This window comes from Heterocephalus glaber, unplaced genomic scaffold (genome assembly GCF_053883595.1).
Source record: "Heterocephalus glaber isolate CG9 unplaced genomic scaffold, H.glaber_assembly_v1.0 deba00001689, whole genome shotgun sequence".
In the NCBI taxonomy this organism is placed as follows: Eukaryota; Metazoa; Chordata; class Mammalia; order Rodentia; family Bathyergidae; genus Heterocephalus; species Heterocephalus glaber.
This window is the reverse complement of record NW_028258414.1, coordinates 8268361-8285707: the sequence shown is the minus strand read 5'-3', so window position 1 is coordinate 8285707 and position 17347 is coordinate 8268361. Positions and strand designations below refer to the sequence as shown.

The 17347-nt window shown below is 44.2% G+C and overlaps 1 protein-coding gene across 1 annotated transcript in view; it reads right to left on the bottom strand.

Moving 5' to 3' along the window:
* The window catches only part of Hacd3 (3-hydroxyacyl-CoA dehydratase 3), a 35994-nt gene extending 32014 nt beyond the window's left edge, over positions 1-3980 (bottom strand). Inside the window, exon 1 of the mRNA XM_004855613.3 lies at positions 3732-3980. Coding sequence (XP_004855670.1) covers positions 3732-3818 — 87 coding nt within the window. The 5' untranslated portion in view covers positions 3819-3980. The remainder of the gene's footprint in view (positions 1-3731) is intronic.
* Positions 3981-17347: the final 13367 nt, after the last annotated feature.

The following is a 17347-nucleotide window of genomic DNA, read 5'->3' as shown; positions in this document are numbered from 1 at the left end:
TTTAGTATTTTAAGACATTCTTCCTTGTACCAGTATCATAAAGATAGCCTCTTGTATTTCCTTTTTTTTGGTACCAGGGATCAAACTCGGGACCTTGCACTTGCGAGGCAGGCATGGGAACCACTGAGCTAAATCCCCGGCCTTGTATTTCCTTTTAGTAATTGTGCCTTATGCATTCAGGTCGTGGAGCCACCTGAAATTGATTTCGGTGAATGGCATAAGGCCACATCTCATTTTATCTTTTTGCCATTTGGATTATCAAGTGCTCCAATCCAGTTTCCTGGTTGGCTCATCCTCTCCCCATGAATCTGTAAGGCCATCTTGGCCATTCAGTAAATTCTTGTATATGGATAGGTGTGTCAATAGACTCTATTATCTTCCATTGTTTTTTGTATCTGTGCCTCTCCCGTAAGGTTTAGTGTTATAATCATAATAATCCCCCACACTTAAAAAGCACAGTACAGGGGCCAGGGATTTAGCTCAGTGGTTCCGCTACCTGTCCCTGCAAGCTCAAGGACCCGAGTTCAATCCCCAGTACCAAAAAAAAAAAAAAAAAAAAAAAGCACAGTACAATTTACAAAACACTTTCAAATCCATTATCCAACTCAAACTTCAAAACACTCCTGTGATTTAGGTGTTATTACTCACATTTATTCGAATGCAGACACTGAGGCTCATAAAGTTAAATGAATTATCCATGATTGCAAGACAGTAAGAGAAAGAGCATGGAGCCCAACCCACACCTTCAGTTGCTACTCTTAGCGCCAGATTGTCAGGTAAGGACAAGAACAGTATCTCTCAAACGGCTCCCAAACAAAGCTATGAACTTTGTCCACATACAACTCAAACAAGCAAAAACCTCCAGAAATGAAAAAATGCTCTAACCATACATTACATTTTGCCTGGAACATAAACTCTACGGGGAAAAAAACCCTGCCCCAACTGCCTCTTTGCTACTGGGCACCTCAAGTTCAGACAGAGTCAGCACTTGCAGCTGGGCCATGTTGTCCTCCTATAGGACATAAACTATCTCACAGAACATCAATCTCAGATGAGATGATTCTGAAACCCTGACAAAAGTCTGCTGAGTCCATTTTGTAATTCTGTGTACACAGAGACATACCCATGTCAAATGCTCTGTCACCCACACGTACCAAACTCTCTCTCTCTCTCAGCCAAACTACAATTTCTCTGCCAGTTAGTTTGATTGCCCTGCTGGTCTCTCCTCTTTACAATTAAGATTATTAAAATGGGGGCATGGCAGTGCACTCCTGTAATCTTGGTATTCTGGGAGGCTGAGGCAGGAGGATCATAACTTCAAGACCAGCCTGGGCAACTCAGCAATTTAGTGAGACACTGTCTCAGAATTTAAAAAAAAAAAAATTAAAAAGGGTTGACATACTTGTAGCTCAGTGCAAAGACCCTAAATTCAATCCCCAGTACCACCCCCCCCCAAAAAATTATCAAATAGCCAATAGCAGAATTCCCACTTTCTGACTGCATCTATAGTGAACACCCACTTCCTTAAAACCTCCCCGAATCACCAACACCCAAATCTTATAATCCATTCTAGGACCCTCTTACTGAGACACCCCACTGTGTCCCAAGCAGTGTGCTCTCCTAGCTGCAGAGAAAAATGCTACACCCAACTTGTTTAACTATAGCTGCCTTCCTGCTATCTGCTGGTTGTAGCACATTAGCATGGTATGAGTCAGACATTGCAAATATCAGTATCTAAAAGTCTATGCCTTTCTCTTTCTAGAAAGTTCTTACTATCTGTAGGGCAAAAATACTTTTCATTTCTAGAAATCATATTTAAGTGAGGTTACAAGTTCCTTTAACTCCAGAGACCTGGTTCAACATCCAACTCCAGTTGCAGTAAATATGCACACTCACAAACAAATCTGTTTTTATATGGTAATATCTTTCCTTCTAGATAGTGTGCCCTGGGTAGCTTGGGTCTGTGACTCATCTTTGTAAATCTGTGATATCGTACACACATTAGGAGTTCTTCTGTGAATGGTACTGATATGGTGTTCTTAAACTAATGGTGGTTGATATGAATGCCTCTGAATCACAGATGACTACTTCAGAAAAATTAAACCTCATCTGGGACAAAAAGATTTATTTTTTGCAAAAATCTTAAATCTGTCTCCAAAAGAAAATTTCCTTTTTTTCTCCTTTAGATTTTTTTCACCTTTAGATTTTTTTCACTGTTACATATTTCAAACATATAGTTCCATATTTCTAAATACACCAATATGATTAACACATATGTTCATATTTCTTAACTAAGAGATTTAGGATTTTCAAGAAAAATATAAATACAATGCATTTTTCATTTGCCCAATGAATTTCCATTTCCTTCCATCATCACTCATTCCCCTGAAAACATCTTTTCTGTTTGTGGCTCCAAAGATATGCTAGAATATTCTATCCTTATTCCATGATACACATTTAAGAGAGGGCAGAGCCAGCTTAGCAAAAACTTAAGAGACTTTGATCTTCATTCACAAAAGATTTTGTTTGTTTGTCTGTCTTTCTATTTTAGTAAAGCACCCTGGAGTAGAGTAGGAGAGGGCACAGAACACTTACTCATCCTTTGATGCAAAAGTGTAATTCAGGTTGGTTTAACGCATTACATGACATACTGTGCAATGCCATATCAACATAAAGGCATTCTGGCCATTTTGGGGGGAGAGAGGCAGTACTGGGGAACCAGGGCCCTCACAATGAACTACATTCCCACCCCTTTTTCTAATTTTTTATATTAAGACAGAATCTTGCAAAGTTGCCCTGGCTGAGCTAAAACTTGCCATTCTCCTGCCTCAGCCTACCCCAGAGTTCTTGGATTACAGGCCAGCAGTCTTCATCTTTCAAGAGGAAAACAGGTTTCTATTCCAGAAAACAAAGATTACATTAATTTCAACAAATTCAAGTAATGCCAGCCAAATTGACAGAATCCAATGCCTGATTCAGAGGGTGTGAGAATTCACGGGAGTGAACGATTTTCCAAAGTACTACAGATGATGTCAAGGAGACCAGGGAGTAAAGACGACTGTAGAAAGAACATTCCAGACTGAAAACTGCAGTTCCTCGGAATGGAATTCGGGATGATTTGAACAGACACAGGTTCACAGGTCCTGAATCTCCACTATTAAGGGGCTTTCCTTGCTCACATTAAGGGGCCAGTGAGATCAAACATAATGCTTCAAGTGACTTAAGATGAATTTTAAATTCTCAATGCAACTCCGCAAACCTGATCTCACAGCCTTCAAAATGGGGGGCGGGGGGGGGGGCGTTCTTGAGATCTTGTAAATTTTAAAATATTAATAAGAATGGTCACCATCATAGAACGGCTGGGAAGGTGTGTGTGAGCCCGAGAAGCCCACTGGATCTCTGGACTCTAGCGGCCACTGTCACACCGCGGCTCAGACCACGGAGCTCATCCCACCCCGCGAGGGGCTCCCCGGCCGGGCTCGGGCTCCCCTCCAGGGCCAGACTGCGAACAAAAGGAGGCGCGGGGCAGTTTTGAAGGCCGCGACGGACTAGCCGGGCACCCAGAACACCTGCGGCGCTCGGGGATCGGTCGGGGGGACCAGCGGCCGGCGACCCGTGAACACGGTGGCGCAGTGCAGGCGCCCGGCGCGCACTCGGGCAAAGGGGTAGCGGTCCTGGCGGGCAACGGAGCCACAGTCCCCGCGCTTCCCGCCATAAGTCCCGGCCTTTACCTGCACGTCGCTCAGCTCCACGCGCAGATACAGCTCGCGGTGCCGCTGAGCCCAGTAGACGTGCGGCGTCAGCACCTGATTCTCCATGGTCACGGTGCCCAGGGAACGGGAGGCTCGGCTCTCAGCGCCTGGCTGCCCCAGATCGTGCACGGATGGAGCTGGGCAAACGCAGGCCGCAAACCCTAACGCTGCTCCGGAGCTCCCGCAGCCCCGCTATCTCCACACTCCTCAGGCTCGTCGGCCGCGCCTGCGCAATAGCGGGCGGGGGCGGGAGGCGAGCCGAGGCGTAGGCGGGGCCGGTGGCAGAGTGAGCCGGGAGTGGGCGGAACAAGAGTCGGGGCGGTGGAAAGGGGCGGGGCGGGGCACGGTGACGCCACAGCTCACCCGGGCCGCCTGGGAGTCTACGCTCCCGCGCTTTTTAGGGCGGTGTCTCAAGAGAAGATTAGTGTGAAAATATTCACAGACAGGGCAGCGTGGAAAGACATTGTGGGACTGGTGTGGGGGGGGGGGGAGTCCCTCCATTTTATCATTCGTTAATTTGCCTTTTATTGAGCGCCTCAGGTGAGCCTTGGTCCCAAAGCCAAGCCCTGGACACTTCCCCAAGGCTGGACTGAAACTTATCTTTCTGCCTCAGCCTTCCAGAGTACTGGAATTACAGGCGTGCGACACCGCACCAGACTCAAAGGACTCTTTTGAACACTTGGTATGTGACTAGGGAGACTGAGGAACTGAATTTTTAATGTAATAGTTAGATGGAGCTGGGAATGTAGCTCAGTGATACAGTGCTTGGCTAGCACGTGCAAGGTCCTGGGTTTGATCCCCAGCATCACACACACACACAAATAATAATAAACGCCGGGGATGTGACTCAGTGGCGCCGTGCCTTCCTGGCAAGTGCAAAGTCCTGAGTTCGATCCCCTGTACAATAATAATAATAATAATAATAATAATTGAATAGCTACGTCATGATTAGAGCCTATACTCTTGAACAGTATAAAGACACAAACAAGTTACTGTCTTATTTAACTGCCTCATCGGTGTCCACTTTTACCCTGAAGTTCTTCCACAGTAAAAAATTTAATGAGGGCCGAGGTTTAGCTCAGTGGTTCTGCCGCCTGCCTCGTAAGAGCAAGGCCCCGAGTTCGATCCCCGGTACCAAAAAAAAAAAAAAAAATTAATGCGAACCAACATTTCTGTGAAAACTCGAAATCTGGGACCAAAAAAACCATGGAATTCGGGGGCCAAGGATCTAGCTCAGTGGTGCCACCGCCTGCTTCTCAAGCGCAAGGTACTGAGTTCAATCCCCAGTACCAAAAAAAAAAAAAAAAAAAAAGGAATTAGGGTCTTTTAACTTCCATTTACTTCTGAGCACAGGGCTATAGCGATGCAGAAATCATGCAAGCTCCCAGGAAACATTTAGTGAGTGAATCATATAAAATATAGAGGATGTATTGTTACATGAAAAGTGTTTTAAATAAAAATAGGATTTAACATGGTGGATGTGCTGAGCTCACAGAGATAGAAAGGTGGGAACCAGGGTCGGATACTGAAGAGCAGATCCTTGAGGGCTGGAGAGGACACGAAGTGTTTACAGCAGCAGTACTGCAGGTCTGACATGGGGACCTAGGCCCAGTTCCAAAGGTGAAGAGATGGGATGGTTCTGTGAGCCAGGAAATAAGGGCACAGGGCTGAGAGGTTGCCCTGAATAGAGAAAGCTGGATAAGCAGGGCATTGGGAAAGCCTTTGTTTGCTTCCTCCAGGGACACACAGGAGCCAGGGAAGTTTGTGAAAGTGGAGATTAGCAAAAGCAAACATGTTCTGGGGGAGATGGCCTGTGGGTGCAGAGGAGCTGGTAGCAGACAAGCCAGGTGCACAGGCTTACGCAACCTGCCAGATATGAGACTAGGAAAGCAGTAATCGTGTCAGCCTCAAATTTTTAAAAATAAGATGTTATTTGAAATGATAAAAGTATCTTTATTGCCCTACCTGTACTCAGATACATTACAGGGCACTTTTTTAAAAAATTAAAGTATAGGGCCAGGGATTTAGCTCAGCGGTTTCACCGCTTGCTGCACAAGTGCAAGGACCTGAGTTCGATCCCCACTACCAAAAAAAAAAAAAAAATTGAAGTATACTTATAGGAAATGGGCAAATCTTAAATGTTCAGTTTACGATGAGTTATTACATTCACTTCGGAATGTGTGGTTGTCACCCAAATCAGGATCCCAGAGATTAGCTCGTGTCAGTATATCTTTCCCTCACATCTCTCCTCTAATATTTGCTACCTGACCAGATCATCATAGAATGGGATTTGTCTATTCTTGAATTTCATATAAATGGAATCTACAGTATGCACACTTTTCTTTCTGGCTCCTTTCATTCAACATAATGTGTATGAGATTTATCTGTGTTGTGTTAGTAGTGCATTCTTTCCTATTCACTTTTGCTGTGTTGCAGTTAATTGTATGACTATTCCACAAATTCTTTATCCATTCCATTGATGGGCATTTGTTTTGTTTCCAGTTTTTCGTTATTATAAATAAAGCTGCTGGGCATGGTGGCACATGCTTAAAATCCTCGCACTCAGAAGGCTGAGGCAGGAGGATTGCCATGAGTTCAAGGCCAGTTTGAGCTGCATAGTGAGTTCAAGGCCAGCCTGAAGTGCTTAGTGAGACCCTGTCTCAAAAAACAAAAATTAATAAATAAAACTACTATGAACATTTGTATGCCTGTCTTTTATGGATATATGCTCTTAGTTCTCTGGGGTAAATACTTAGAACTGGAACTGTCATAGGGTAGGTGTGTGTTTTTAGCTTTAGTAGATACTGCTAAGCAGGTTTTTTTGTGGTTTTTTTGCTAAGAAGTTTTATGGACTATCTTCATCAGTTTCCACTGTTGAAATGTTTGAAAATTCTAAATGGCAGCGATGTTTGAAAATTCTAAATGTTCTATAGCTTTGATATTTCAGTCTTTTGAATTTCAGCTATTCTGAGGGATACAGAATGAAATAAAACATAATTTTAACCCAATATATCTGAAAACTGAGGCTTATCTGCTGTTATGGCTTGTGTCTAGACATCCTCCCAAAGCCTCATGTGGTCATACGTGGGGCTTTTCACAGATGGCTGGATCTAGAGTGTGTGATCCTGGGATTAAGGGTTTGTGATTACTAAATTAGTCCATTAGTTGGTTTGATATAGTGCGGGGTGGATAATGAGAAGGCCCACCCTGGATGTGATTCCTACCTGCTCTAAGGATGTGCACCCTGGATAGACTATAAGGGACAGAAAGGGGCCTGCTGCTGTCACTTGCTGCTTGATGCTTGCTACTTTGCTGCTTTCCTGCCTTCTACCTGCCATGAAGTATTTTTCCTCTGCAGTGCCCCTCTGCCATGCCACCCTGCCTTGGAGCCAGCCAACTATGAACTGAAACCTCTACAAACTGTGAGCTACAATAAACCTTTCCACCTTTAACTATGGGTGTCGGTATTTTTCTCAGAAATGAGAAAAATAAGATATCTGCTGACTTGTATGCAAGATGAAAGTTACTGATACACGAGAAGATTGAATCTTGGCATTTTGCCTCAGTTGCTCTGTGAGACAGGACCAGGGGGTGGTAGCTGTCCAACTGGATAAACGGCCACTTGTGAACTGTACTACAACTTCTCTGGGCCTGAGTTCCCAGATTCTTCAATTAGAGACTGTCACTCCCCTCTGATGTTCTTATCAGTTATTTTCAAGTTTTCCTGCAAAAAAAGTCCAGCCTCTCTTGAGGGGAACTCAAGAAGAAAAACAATTGAGACTGGGCTTGGTGGCGTGTGCATGTAACCCTGGGACATTGGGAGGCTGAGGCAGGAGGATTGCAAGCCCAACATGGGCAATTTAAAGGGAGTATGTCTCAAAATTAAAAATAAAAATGTTCAGGCCGGGGATTTAACTCAGTGGTTCTGCTGCCTGCCTTGCAAGCTCAAGGTCCCGAGTTCAATCCCCAGTACCAAAAAAACAAAACAAAAAATGTTCAGGCCAGGGTTTAGCTCAGTGGTGCTGCACCTGCCCTCACAAGTGCAGGGTCCTGAGTTTGATCCCCAATACCAAAAAATAATAATAATAAAAATAAAAAATGTTCAATCCCCTGTACCATAAATAAATAAATAATTTTAAAAAGCTGGGGTTGAAGCTCAGTGTGAAGGCCCTGGGTTTAATCCCTGGCTGGGTGGGGTGGGGGAACAGGTGAAAAGGCAGAGCCAAGTGGCAACACCAAGCGGAAGTATAGGGCTGAGGGTTTTGTGATGAGGCAACAGTAAGTTCTGTCTGTGTGCCCGAAGTGGACTCTGGATGCAGCCTTCCCAGGGCCATTCAGCCTGGAGCCACCTCGCCATCCTCTTCAATCAGCCATCACTACTGCAGGAAGCGTTTGCTGCTTTCTTGCCCTTGCTGAAGCCCATACCAATGCCCAAGCCTAATTTCCTGCCATTGGCCACCAATCATATACATCCTTGTTTCTTGGGGTTCTTTTTTTTTTTTTTTTTGGTACCAGGGATTGAACTCAGGTCCTTGCACTTGCGCAGCAGGCAGCCAAACCACTGAGCTAAATACCCGGCCCTCACAACCTTGTTTTTGACTTTATACAGAATCCTCTGTTCCTGGAAGAGGTTATGTTATTGTTGTTTAAATTAGCTGTTGAATCTGGCTATTTCACACCTCACCAATGCATGGACAACAAAGCCAGTTTTCTATAACAAAATCAGGCTCCTCTGTCTAGACAGCACAGAGGTGAAGGTGGGGAGAGAAATGAACTGGATCAGCACAGGCCTCTAGTGGGAAGCCTGCACAGTCCGATCATGTACCTATAGCCTCCTAACTGCACTGGGAGCATGGATGTTGCTGCCACGCTTAACCAGAAAAACCTTCCTTCCGCCATTTGTCCAAGGTGCAGAGGAATGTTCAGAGATTTCCTGCCACAGGACCAGGCTCCTCCCATGAGAGCTGCCTTGTTTAGGAGGAGCAGGCTTTCTGCTTTGTTCACCAGAACCCACCTGCTGATTCCAGTGGCCTACTGGTTGCCAAGTGCAAACAGTGGGTAATTGTGTTATCTTTGTGTAAAAGTAGTGAAGTGGGAGGGGTGATATAGCCAAATATGTGCATTCATTTACATACCCCAAAGTATGGCTTTAAGCATAGGCAAGAAAACAAAATTATCAGTTTCTGGGGGGAAGGAGGAAGAGATACAGAGTGACTGGAAGACCAGGATAGGAGGAAAATTTTTCACTATAATAACGGTCTTCCCCCTGATTTTCTTTTTCCTAAGTTTCTGAATAGGCAATACTGTCACAGGATTCAAAAAATTTAAAGTATAAAAGTATAATTGCAATTTTGCAATATGGAACAATAGAAACAGAATAATATTTATCCTGATCAGCTTAGTAATTTCCCTTTTGGGGATTTTACTCTGAGAAAATAATACCAAGGAAGAAAGTTATATAGGTGTGTATGATGAAAGCACTCAAGGAAAATGACCCAAAAATTATAGTATAATTGATATAGGGCATATGATATGTGGACCTCCAAATAAGGGAAATAATCCAACTAAGGGAAAATATTATAACTCCCAACCTGCTAGATATCCAAAATGCCGAGTTCATGTTCTCTAAAATCAAAGAATGAATTCTAGGAACAATTGGAGGTTAAGGGTAGGTTAAGAGTATTAAGAGAGCCAGGGGTTTAGCTCAGTGGTTTCGCCACCGGCTGCGCAAGCTCAAGGACCTGAGTTCAATCCCCGGTACCTGGAAAAAAAAAAATGGGGAAGCTAGTTATGTAGCAAGCTTAGGTGGAAAAAGGAATAAGGTCTTCCCCCAAGGAATGGGCTCCAGAGGTTTGGGTCCCCAATTAAGGTGATTGATATCTATTTAGAATATCAATCTCTGCTATTCATCTCTGGGGAAAGTATGTGGGTATAGCAGTTCTTCCTTTTTAAATCTTGACCTTTTAATAAATGTGTCTCTATTGTTTTCTAGGCTGAGGGCCTTGCCTTGCCTAACTGCCTTATAATATATTCTGACTAGCTTAGCTGTCTATAATATTATGTCTCAATGGACAACTATAGAGCTATGGAAAATGATGAATTAGAAACTGGCAACATTGAAAATATTTATGATTTTTAAAAATACAAAAAACTGGAATGGGGTGTATCCCTGTAATCCCAGCCCTCAGGAAGCTGAGGCAGGAGGATCACTGCAAGTTCAAGACCAGCATGGGCTACATAATGAGACCCTCCAAAATCAAAAATCAAACAAACAAACAGAAACAAAGCCAGGGATCCCATCTCAAAAATAAAATAAAATAAAATAAAAAGCTATTACAACATTGTATAGTGGCAAGATGCTGAGAAGTAACGTATTTTGTTGTTTTCCTTTACAACACTTGATCCTTTCCAATTCACAGAGCTCCTAAGGGGGAGCCATTGCTTTCCAAGGGTTATAATGATGACATCAAATTCTTTTTAAGCCCAGCTGCATGTGTAAAACAGAAAATATTTGGAACCTGCATACTAAATACAAACTTGCCAAGCAGAAGAGGAGAAGAAAGTTCAATGAGCAACAGGAGATTTTCCCTGCCAAGGAACCTGGTCTTTCTTCTACCTCCCCCTAAGTGTGTCTGAAAGCTGGTGTAAGGTAAGGTGGCTTCTAGGTGGGGAAAAGATAGGCTTTATTAAAAATTAATGGAAAATTGGCCTGGGGATTTAGCTCAGTGGTTCTGCCGCCTGCCTCGAACTGGAAGGTCCTCAGTTCAATCCCCGGTACCAAAAAAAAAAAAAAAAAAAATTTTAATGGAAAATCTGACTAAAAGCAGCTTCTACCTCTACAGGTAGACTCTATAGTTATTGCAATAAGGACAAAAGAGAGAGAAACCACACCCAGAGAGGCACCAGGTAACACAATTACCATAGGAATTTACCAGAGTTAACAAAACAAGGAGGAAGCCAGAAATCTAAAAAATTAGGGAAACCAGCCTCCCCCCCACCCCACCCCCGTCACCAACCTCTGATAAAGCAACCTCTGATAAAAGGAGATAAGAGAGCAGGTACCTAAGGATTCTTATTTAATATATAAAAGAGGGGCTGGGGATTTAGCTCAGTGGTTCTAGCGCCTGCCTCGCAAGCACAAGGTCCCAAGTTTGATCCTTGGTACCAAAAAAAATATATATATAAAAGATACACACACCTATACATATATTTTTATAGCATCACTATACCTGCACCAGATACACACTGTCCCCTTTATTTAATCATTAACTCTAAATTACCTTTCGATTAGCCCCCCACCACCACCACTTATCCAGCACAAAGGGACAGAAAGAAATCAAAGGGCCAGAAAGGTATACAGGTGCCCAAGGTCAAGATCAAAGACACCTGATGGAGACCACCCAGAGCGAGCTGCAAATTCATCAATTGGCTTTTCATAATAAAAGTCAGTCTGACTGTTAGCCCACAGTGGCTGCCTGAAGAGCCAGCAGGTGGTGTGTGGGAAAGGAACAACTCCCCACACCACTGATTACAGCGGAGGTCTCAATGATCCGTGACGCTGTGACGTCTTGGATGGCAAGACAATAGTGCAGCTAAGGGCAGCATGACTTGTACACAGAACTTCTATCGAGGCAGAAATTAATCTTGGGGAAAAACAAATTTCCCATAATCAATGAGCTGTTCCTGATAGAATGTCTTGTTCCCTTGTTGCTAGGACCCTGCTCACGTCAGGGCTCTCCATCCACTGTTCCCCGCACCGCCCCTCGCCCCTTCAAGAAGCTGTGTGCTTGATAAATACTGGCAAGCTCCAGGAGAGTGTCTTAGCCTGATAAGAGCTCCGACCATCCTGAGCCCCCTGTTTATGCAGTAAAGATCTTGTCTTTTGTTATCCTGCCACCAGTCCCCTTGGTCAGGTGATTGGAGGTCTGATCAGCCTTCAATAGACACCCAAAGAGCCAATCAGATGGTGACAACTTCCGGGTGCCTGCATGGGGGATGGGAAAATTCACTAGTCCTAAATAAAAAGGAGCTGGGGACAAAAACCCAGGCTATTCACTTCTTGTGCCCTTTACTCTTCCAGAGTAGCTGTTTACCTTTTCTTTTTTTCATCCTTTTCCAAATAAACTGTCTTCCTTTATTTTAAACCCTGGCTCTTTAATTCGTTACTATTGCCAAGTTTACCATCCTGGTAGCTGCATGTGCTAGATGAGGAGTGGTGCGTACATTCCACGCTGCCACAACACTGGAGAAAGATAGGACCTCCTTACCCCTAGGAGGAGGTTAGGGGTCTAGGGGAAGGAAGGATCTGTGCTCATAGCCAGGAAGCATTGCCTCAGAGTGAGAGCAGGGAGTGGAGAGGGCTGTTGAGGATTTGGAAAGGGAGAGCCCAAGGTTCCGCAGTACAAGCAGAGGGAGAAGAGAGCCTCTGATAAAGGACAGCAGTTGGACAAACAGGTGTAGATGGTGTGACCTGATGGCTGGAGACCAACAGGTGATAGGTATCTCACCTGTGGCACCATGGGGTGGAAGGCCACAGTGGAGAAACAGTCGGCCTATTGGTTTCTTAGTGCAGCCGTAACAAAATACCACAAATTGTGTGGCTTAAAGAAAAGAGGGCCGGAGGGCTGGGGATTTAGCTCAGTGGTTTGACCGCTTGCCTCACAAGCGCAAGGACCCAAGTTCGATCCCTGGTATCAAAAAAAAGAAAAGAGGGCCGGGAATGTACCTCAGTAACAGAGGTCCTGGCTTTGATCCCTAGCATCAAGAAAAATAAAAATAAAATGTGCAGTATATACTTTCTCACAGTCTGGAGGCAAACAGTGCAAAAATCAAAGTGTTGGCAGGGCCGTCCTCCTTCCAAAGGCTCATGGGAAGAACTTTCTCACCTCTTCCTAAACTCTGGTGATTGCTGGCAATCCTGGTGACCCTTGGCTTGGGGAAGCATCACTCCTATCTCTGCCTTTGCTGGCACTGTCGTATTTTTTTCTTTCTTTTTTTTTTTTGTGCCGGGGATCAAACTTGGGACCTTGTGCTTGCGAGGCAGGTGCCAGAACCACTGAGCTAAATCCCCGGGCCAGCACTGTCATATTGATACAGGGATGATATAAGAGATGACATAGGACCTCCAAGTGATATAAGGAAAATATTATAATTCTCGATCTGTTAGATGTCTGATGCACCAACTTCATGTTTTCTAAAATCAAAGAATGAATTCTAGGAACAATGGAAGTTAAGAGTAGGAAATGTTTATTGAGAAGAGAACTCCTGAGAGGCAGGGGAGGTCCCAAATGGGTAGGTGAGAACCCTACTTTTTAGGGAAGTTTATAGAGCAAAAACTACGTGGGTACAATGTGGGTTAAAGCTATGATCAACCAATAAGGTTACAAGTACAGTCACTTAGGTAATAATGATCCAATGCAGGAGCAAGTCACATAACAAGTGTTTCTAGGAAATGATGTATCAGAAGTCTCAGGGCTGGGGGTTTAGCTAAGTGGTTCTGGCGCCTGCCTCGCAAGTGCAAAGTCCCGAGTTCGATCCCTGGTACCGAAAAAAAGAAGTCTTGGTCACCAATCAGGGTGACTGATGTCTATCTTTTTTGTGTGTTCTGTTTTTGGGTTTTTTTGGTACCAAGGATCAAACTCAGGTCCTTGTGCTTGCGGGGCAGGAGGCACAAGTGGCAGAACCACTAAGCTAAATCCCCAGCCCAACTGATGTCTATCTTTAATTCTTTTTTTTTTTTTAACAGTACTGGGGACTGCGCTCAGGACTTTGCGCTTGCTGTGCACCACTGAGCTATATCCCCAGCCCGACTGATGCCTCTCTAGACTTCATTAGGCCAGGAGTTACCGCTTATCTTGTTTTTTGTAGAAATATGCAGGCCTGGTCATTTTGTCTTTATCTTGAGGTTTGGTCTCCAATAGATGTATCTCCAGCCATGGTTGTAATATGTCTTCATCTTTTGCGCTGACTCTGTTGAGGGGCCAGGCCTATCTGACTGCCTATAATATTTCTACCTGACTTAGCTGTCTATAATAATGTCCTCTGGCTGGGGATGTAGCTCAGTGGCACCACACCTGCCTCGCAAGGAAAAGGTCCTCAGTTCGATCCTAGGTACCACAAATAATAAAATAATAATAATAATAATACCCTCTGTATCTGTTGTCCTTATGTTGTCCATGATCTTCTTATAAGGACTCTAGTCATTGGATTTAGGATGCTGTCTAAGCCAACATGACCTCAAGTACTTACATTTGCAAAGATCTTATTTCCAAATAAGGCCACATCGTGACATTCTGGGGTGGACATGAATTGGCAGAGAGACATTTTTTAAACCAGTACAATTGAGAGAAGGGACATCTTAGGCAATCTTGATGTGGAGATCAGGGACTGGCTATCATCCTGTATCTACTCTTACATGAAACGGGTCATATAAATACAGGTTGGGCTGAGCTATAGGAAAGCTAAGAAAATTAAATGCATGTGGCATCTATCCGTGGCTTGAAAATGTTGCTCCTGCTACATGTTACAAAATATGTATTCAAAGAAAATGTATACAAAATTAAAAAGTTGTGACAGAGTAGTGGGATTATTAGATCTTTCTGTATGACATCAGAAAATGGTGTTTACTAGAATCAAATGGGAAGAATGATGCTTGTTGTTAGTAGGAGGTGTGTCAGGTAATGCCATCCAACAAAGTGTGGTGGGGGCCAGGAATGTGGCTCAGCAGCATCATACCTGCCTGGCAAGTGCAAGGTCCTGAGTTCAATCCTTGGTTCTGGAAAAAAAAAAACACCACAAAAAAACAAGGTGTTGCTTCGGGATGGGCTTATGCACCACTCCCCGAATGGAGCACAGTATTGCCCAGAATGTAACTCTTAGCTTCATTAAATGAAGTAAAGAAGGAAGAGTTAAGATAAAGAAGATAGTGTACTTGGGGAAAAAGAGAGAAAAGAAGGAAATAGACAACTACCCTGAGGTGGTAGGGGGCATCAGAGCTGGAAGCCCAGGAGCTCTTATCCCTGGCTCCTTTTATTGGGGACTAATGTCTTCCATCCTCGAGGTGGGCTCTTGTCGCTACCTGACCTGTTCTCTTGACTGTCTTTGATCCTAGGCATGTCTGCCTACATTCCTCCTGGCCATTTGGTTTCTTCTTGTTCCTTTGTAATGAATATGTGAAGGGGGAGGGCCTACTCAAAAGGCAGCTTTCTTAATGATAAAGTAAAGGGGATGTGTGTACATGTGTGCAATACAATACTGATGCTAAAGTGAGAACATACACACATGTTCTTTGTTTTCTGGTACTGGGACTCAAACTCAGGACCTTACACTTGCCAGGCAGCTGTGATGCCACTGAGCTACATCCCTGGCTCCTTCTTTTTCTTTATCTTTTAACTACCCTAACTGTACAGTCTACCTGTGAAAGCAGAAACTGCTCTTAGTAAGTTTCCCTATTTACCTCAGTGAGGCCTTTATCTTTTTTCTAACTACAGGGACTTGTCCCTATAAAGGCTTTAGGCATCCTCTCTGGGAAGCCAGAATTCCTGGTTTTCCTTTGGTCTGGGTCATTTTCTAAATCCAGGAAGAGATTAGTACATTTTGCAGATTGATTTTGGGAGTTCCATCTGAAAGATGCAATAAGTAACAAGCTGTATGACTTCGGGCAGGTTGGGTGCTCTCTGGGCTTTGGTCATATTTTCTGGGAAATTAAAGAATTAAGTTTCATGCTGGGCATGGTGACCCAAGCCTGTAATCCCACTCTGGAAGGCTGGGCAGGCAGACTGTGAGTTCAAGCCCAGCCTGGGCCACTTCGTACAAAATAAAAAATAGAAAGGGCTGAGGATGTAGCTAAGTGAGAAGGTCCTGGGTTCAATCCCCAGGGCCACGCATACAAAACACAAACCAAAAACAAGAAAAGAACTAGGCACCATCATCTCTTAGAGCACTCTCAATTTCTTGATTCTATGACTCTATAGCTATATATATAAATTGTGTCTACCTGCGCACGCACGCGCGCGCATGTGTGTGTGTGTGTGTGTGTGTGTGCATATTAGGGGACAGACAGAACCCCAGGCCCAGTACAGGATCTGTGGGAAACATCAGGGCTCATGTTTTCTGGCTTTTCAGAAGGTTTTTATTGTTATCTTCATTAATAATAAATAAAATTTAATGGAATACCTATTGTACACAAGATATTGCTAAAAATGCATTATTTCATTTATTCATTCATTTCAGCAATGTTAAGGTTCTCATTTTACAGATGAAGGAAATAAAACTAAGAAAGGCCCAATATCACCTGGTATCACTCTGTTAGTATGGAGAGCAACCACGGTGTGAACCTAGATCTGTCTGGAGAGCTTTATTTTATTTTTATTTATTTATTTACTCATTTATTTTTGAGGCAGAGTCTCACCATATAGTTCAAGTGGCCCTTGATCTCCCTATGTAGCCCAGGGAGGCCTTGAACTCCCAGTGATCTTGCTGCCTCAGCCTCTGAAATGCTGGGATCACAGGTGTGTGCCACTACACCTGGCTTTAGTAGAGGTTTATTTGGGCTGGGGGGGGGGGGTGTCTGAGGATTGAGCCCGGATCTTTCACACTGAGTTACATCCCCTAACCCATTTAATTATTTTTTTTAATTAAAAAAATTTTTGTTCACTTTTGAGTTTTGCTAAGTTGCCAGCTTGCAATTCAGGCTTCCAAGGTGCTGAGCCTACAAGTGTGTGCCACTACTACATCCAGCTTATTTTTATTCTGAGAGAGGGTCTCATGAAGTCACAAAGTTTCTCAGGCTGAGGTTGAAGTTGTGATCCTCCTGCCTCGGCCTTTCAGAGTGCTGAGATCATGGGTGTGTGCCACCAAGCCGGACAGAATCCATTCTTTTAACCTATGGCACCACTGCCTGGAGGTCAGATGCAGCAGGGACTGGCCGGTCTCTGACAGAGGCCCAGTGTGGAAAGTGGTCAGGTTCTCTTCAGCATAGGAGAGCAGAGCTCGACTGCAGACAGCCTAATCCCCTCAAACAGGCCCTGGCTCCCCAGGGGGGGGTTCTTGCTGGGCCTGACCCTGCCTCACTCACATTTACCTGCTGGCTGCTGTATGAAGACTGTGGCGTTCTGCTCTGTGATTCGTTTCAGCCCTGCCATGTGCTGGACCTTCCCATTTCCCACTGGGTGCCAAGAGAGCGGAGCAGGATATAGAGAGTGAGGCTTTGTCAAGCACACATACAGGAACACAGTGCAGGGGCCAGGGATTTAGCTCAGTGGTTCTGCTGCCTGCCTCACAAGCACAAGGACTAGAGTTCAATCCCCGGTACCGCCACCCCCCAAAAAAGAACACAGTGCAAGTCTCCAAGGCCTGATGGACTGAGCTCGTAAAGATGCTACGAGCCACTTATAGATTCAGTTTATTACTCACACACATGGCAAAGGGAAGAATGCACAAAGGTCTCAGTTGCCTTTGGTTCTTGTCCTCCCTGAAAAAAGACAAAGCCACAATAAAAGGGGCCAGATGACTGCAAAGTGGGTTGTAGGATTCCCCCATGGATAAACAGCCAATTCTAGATTCCAACGGAAATGGCAAGGAGAGCAGAAGTGTCT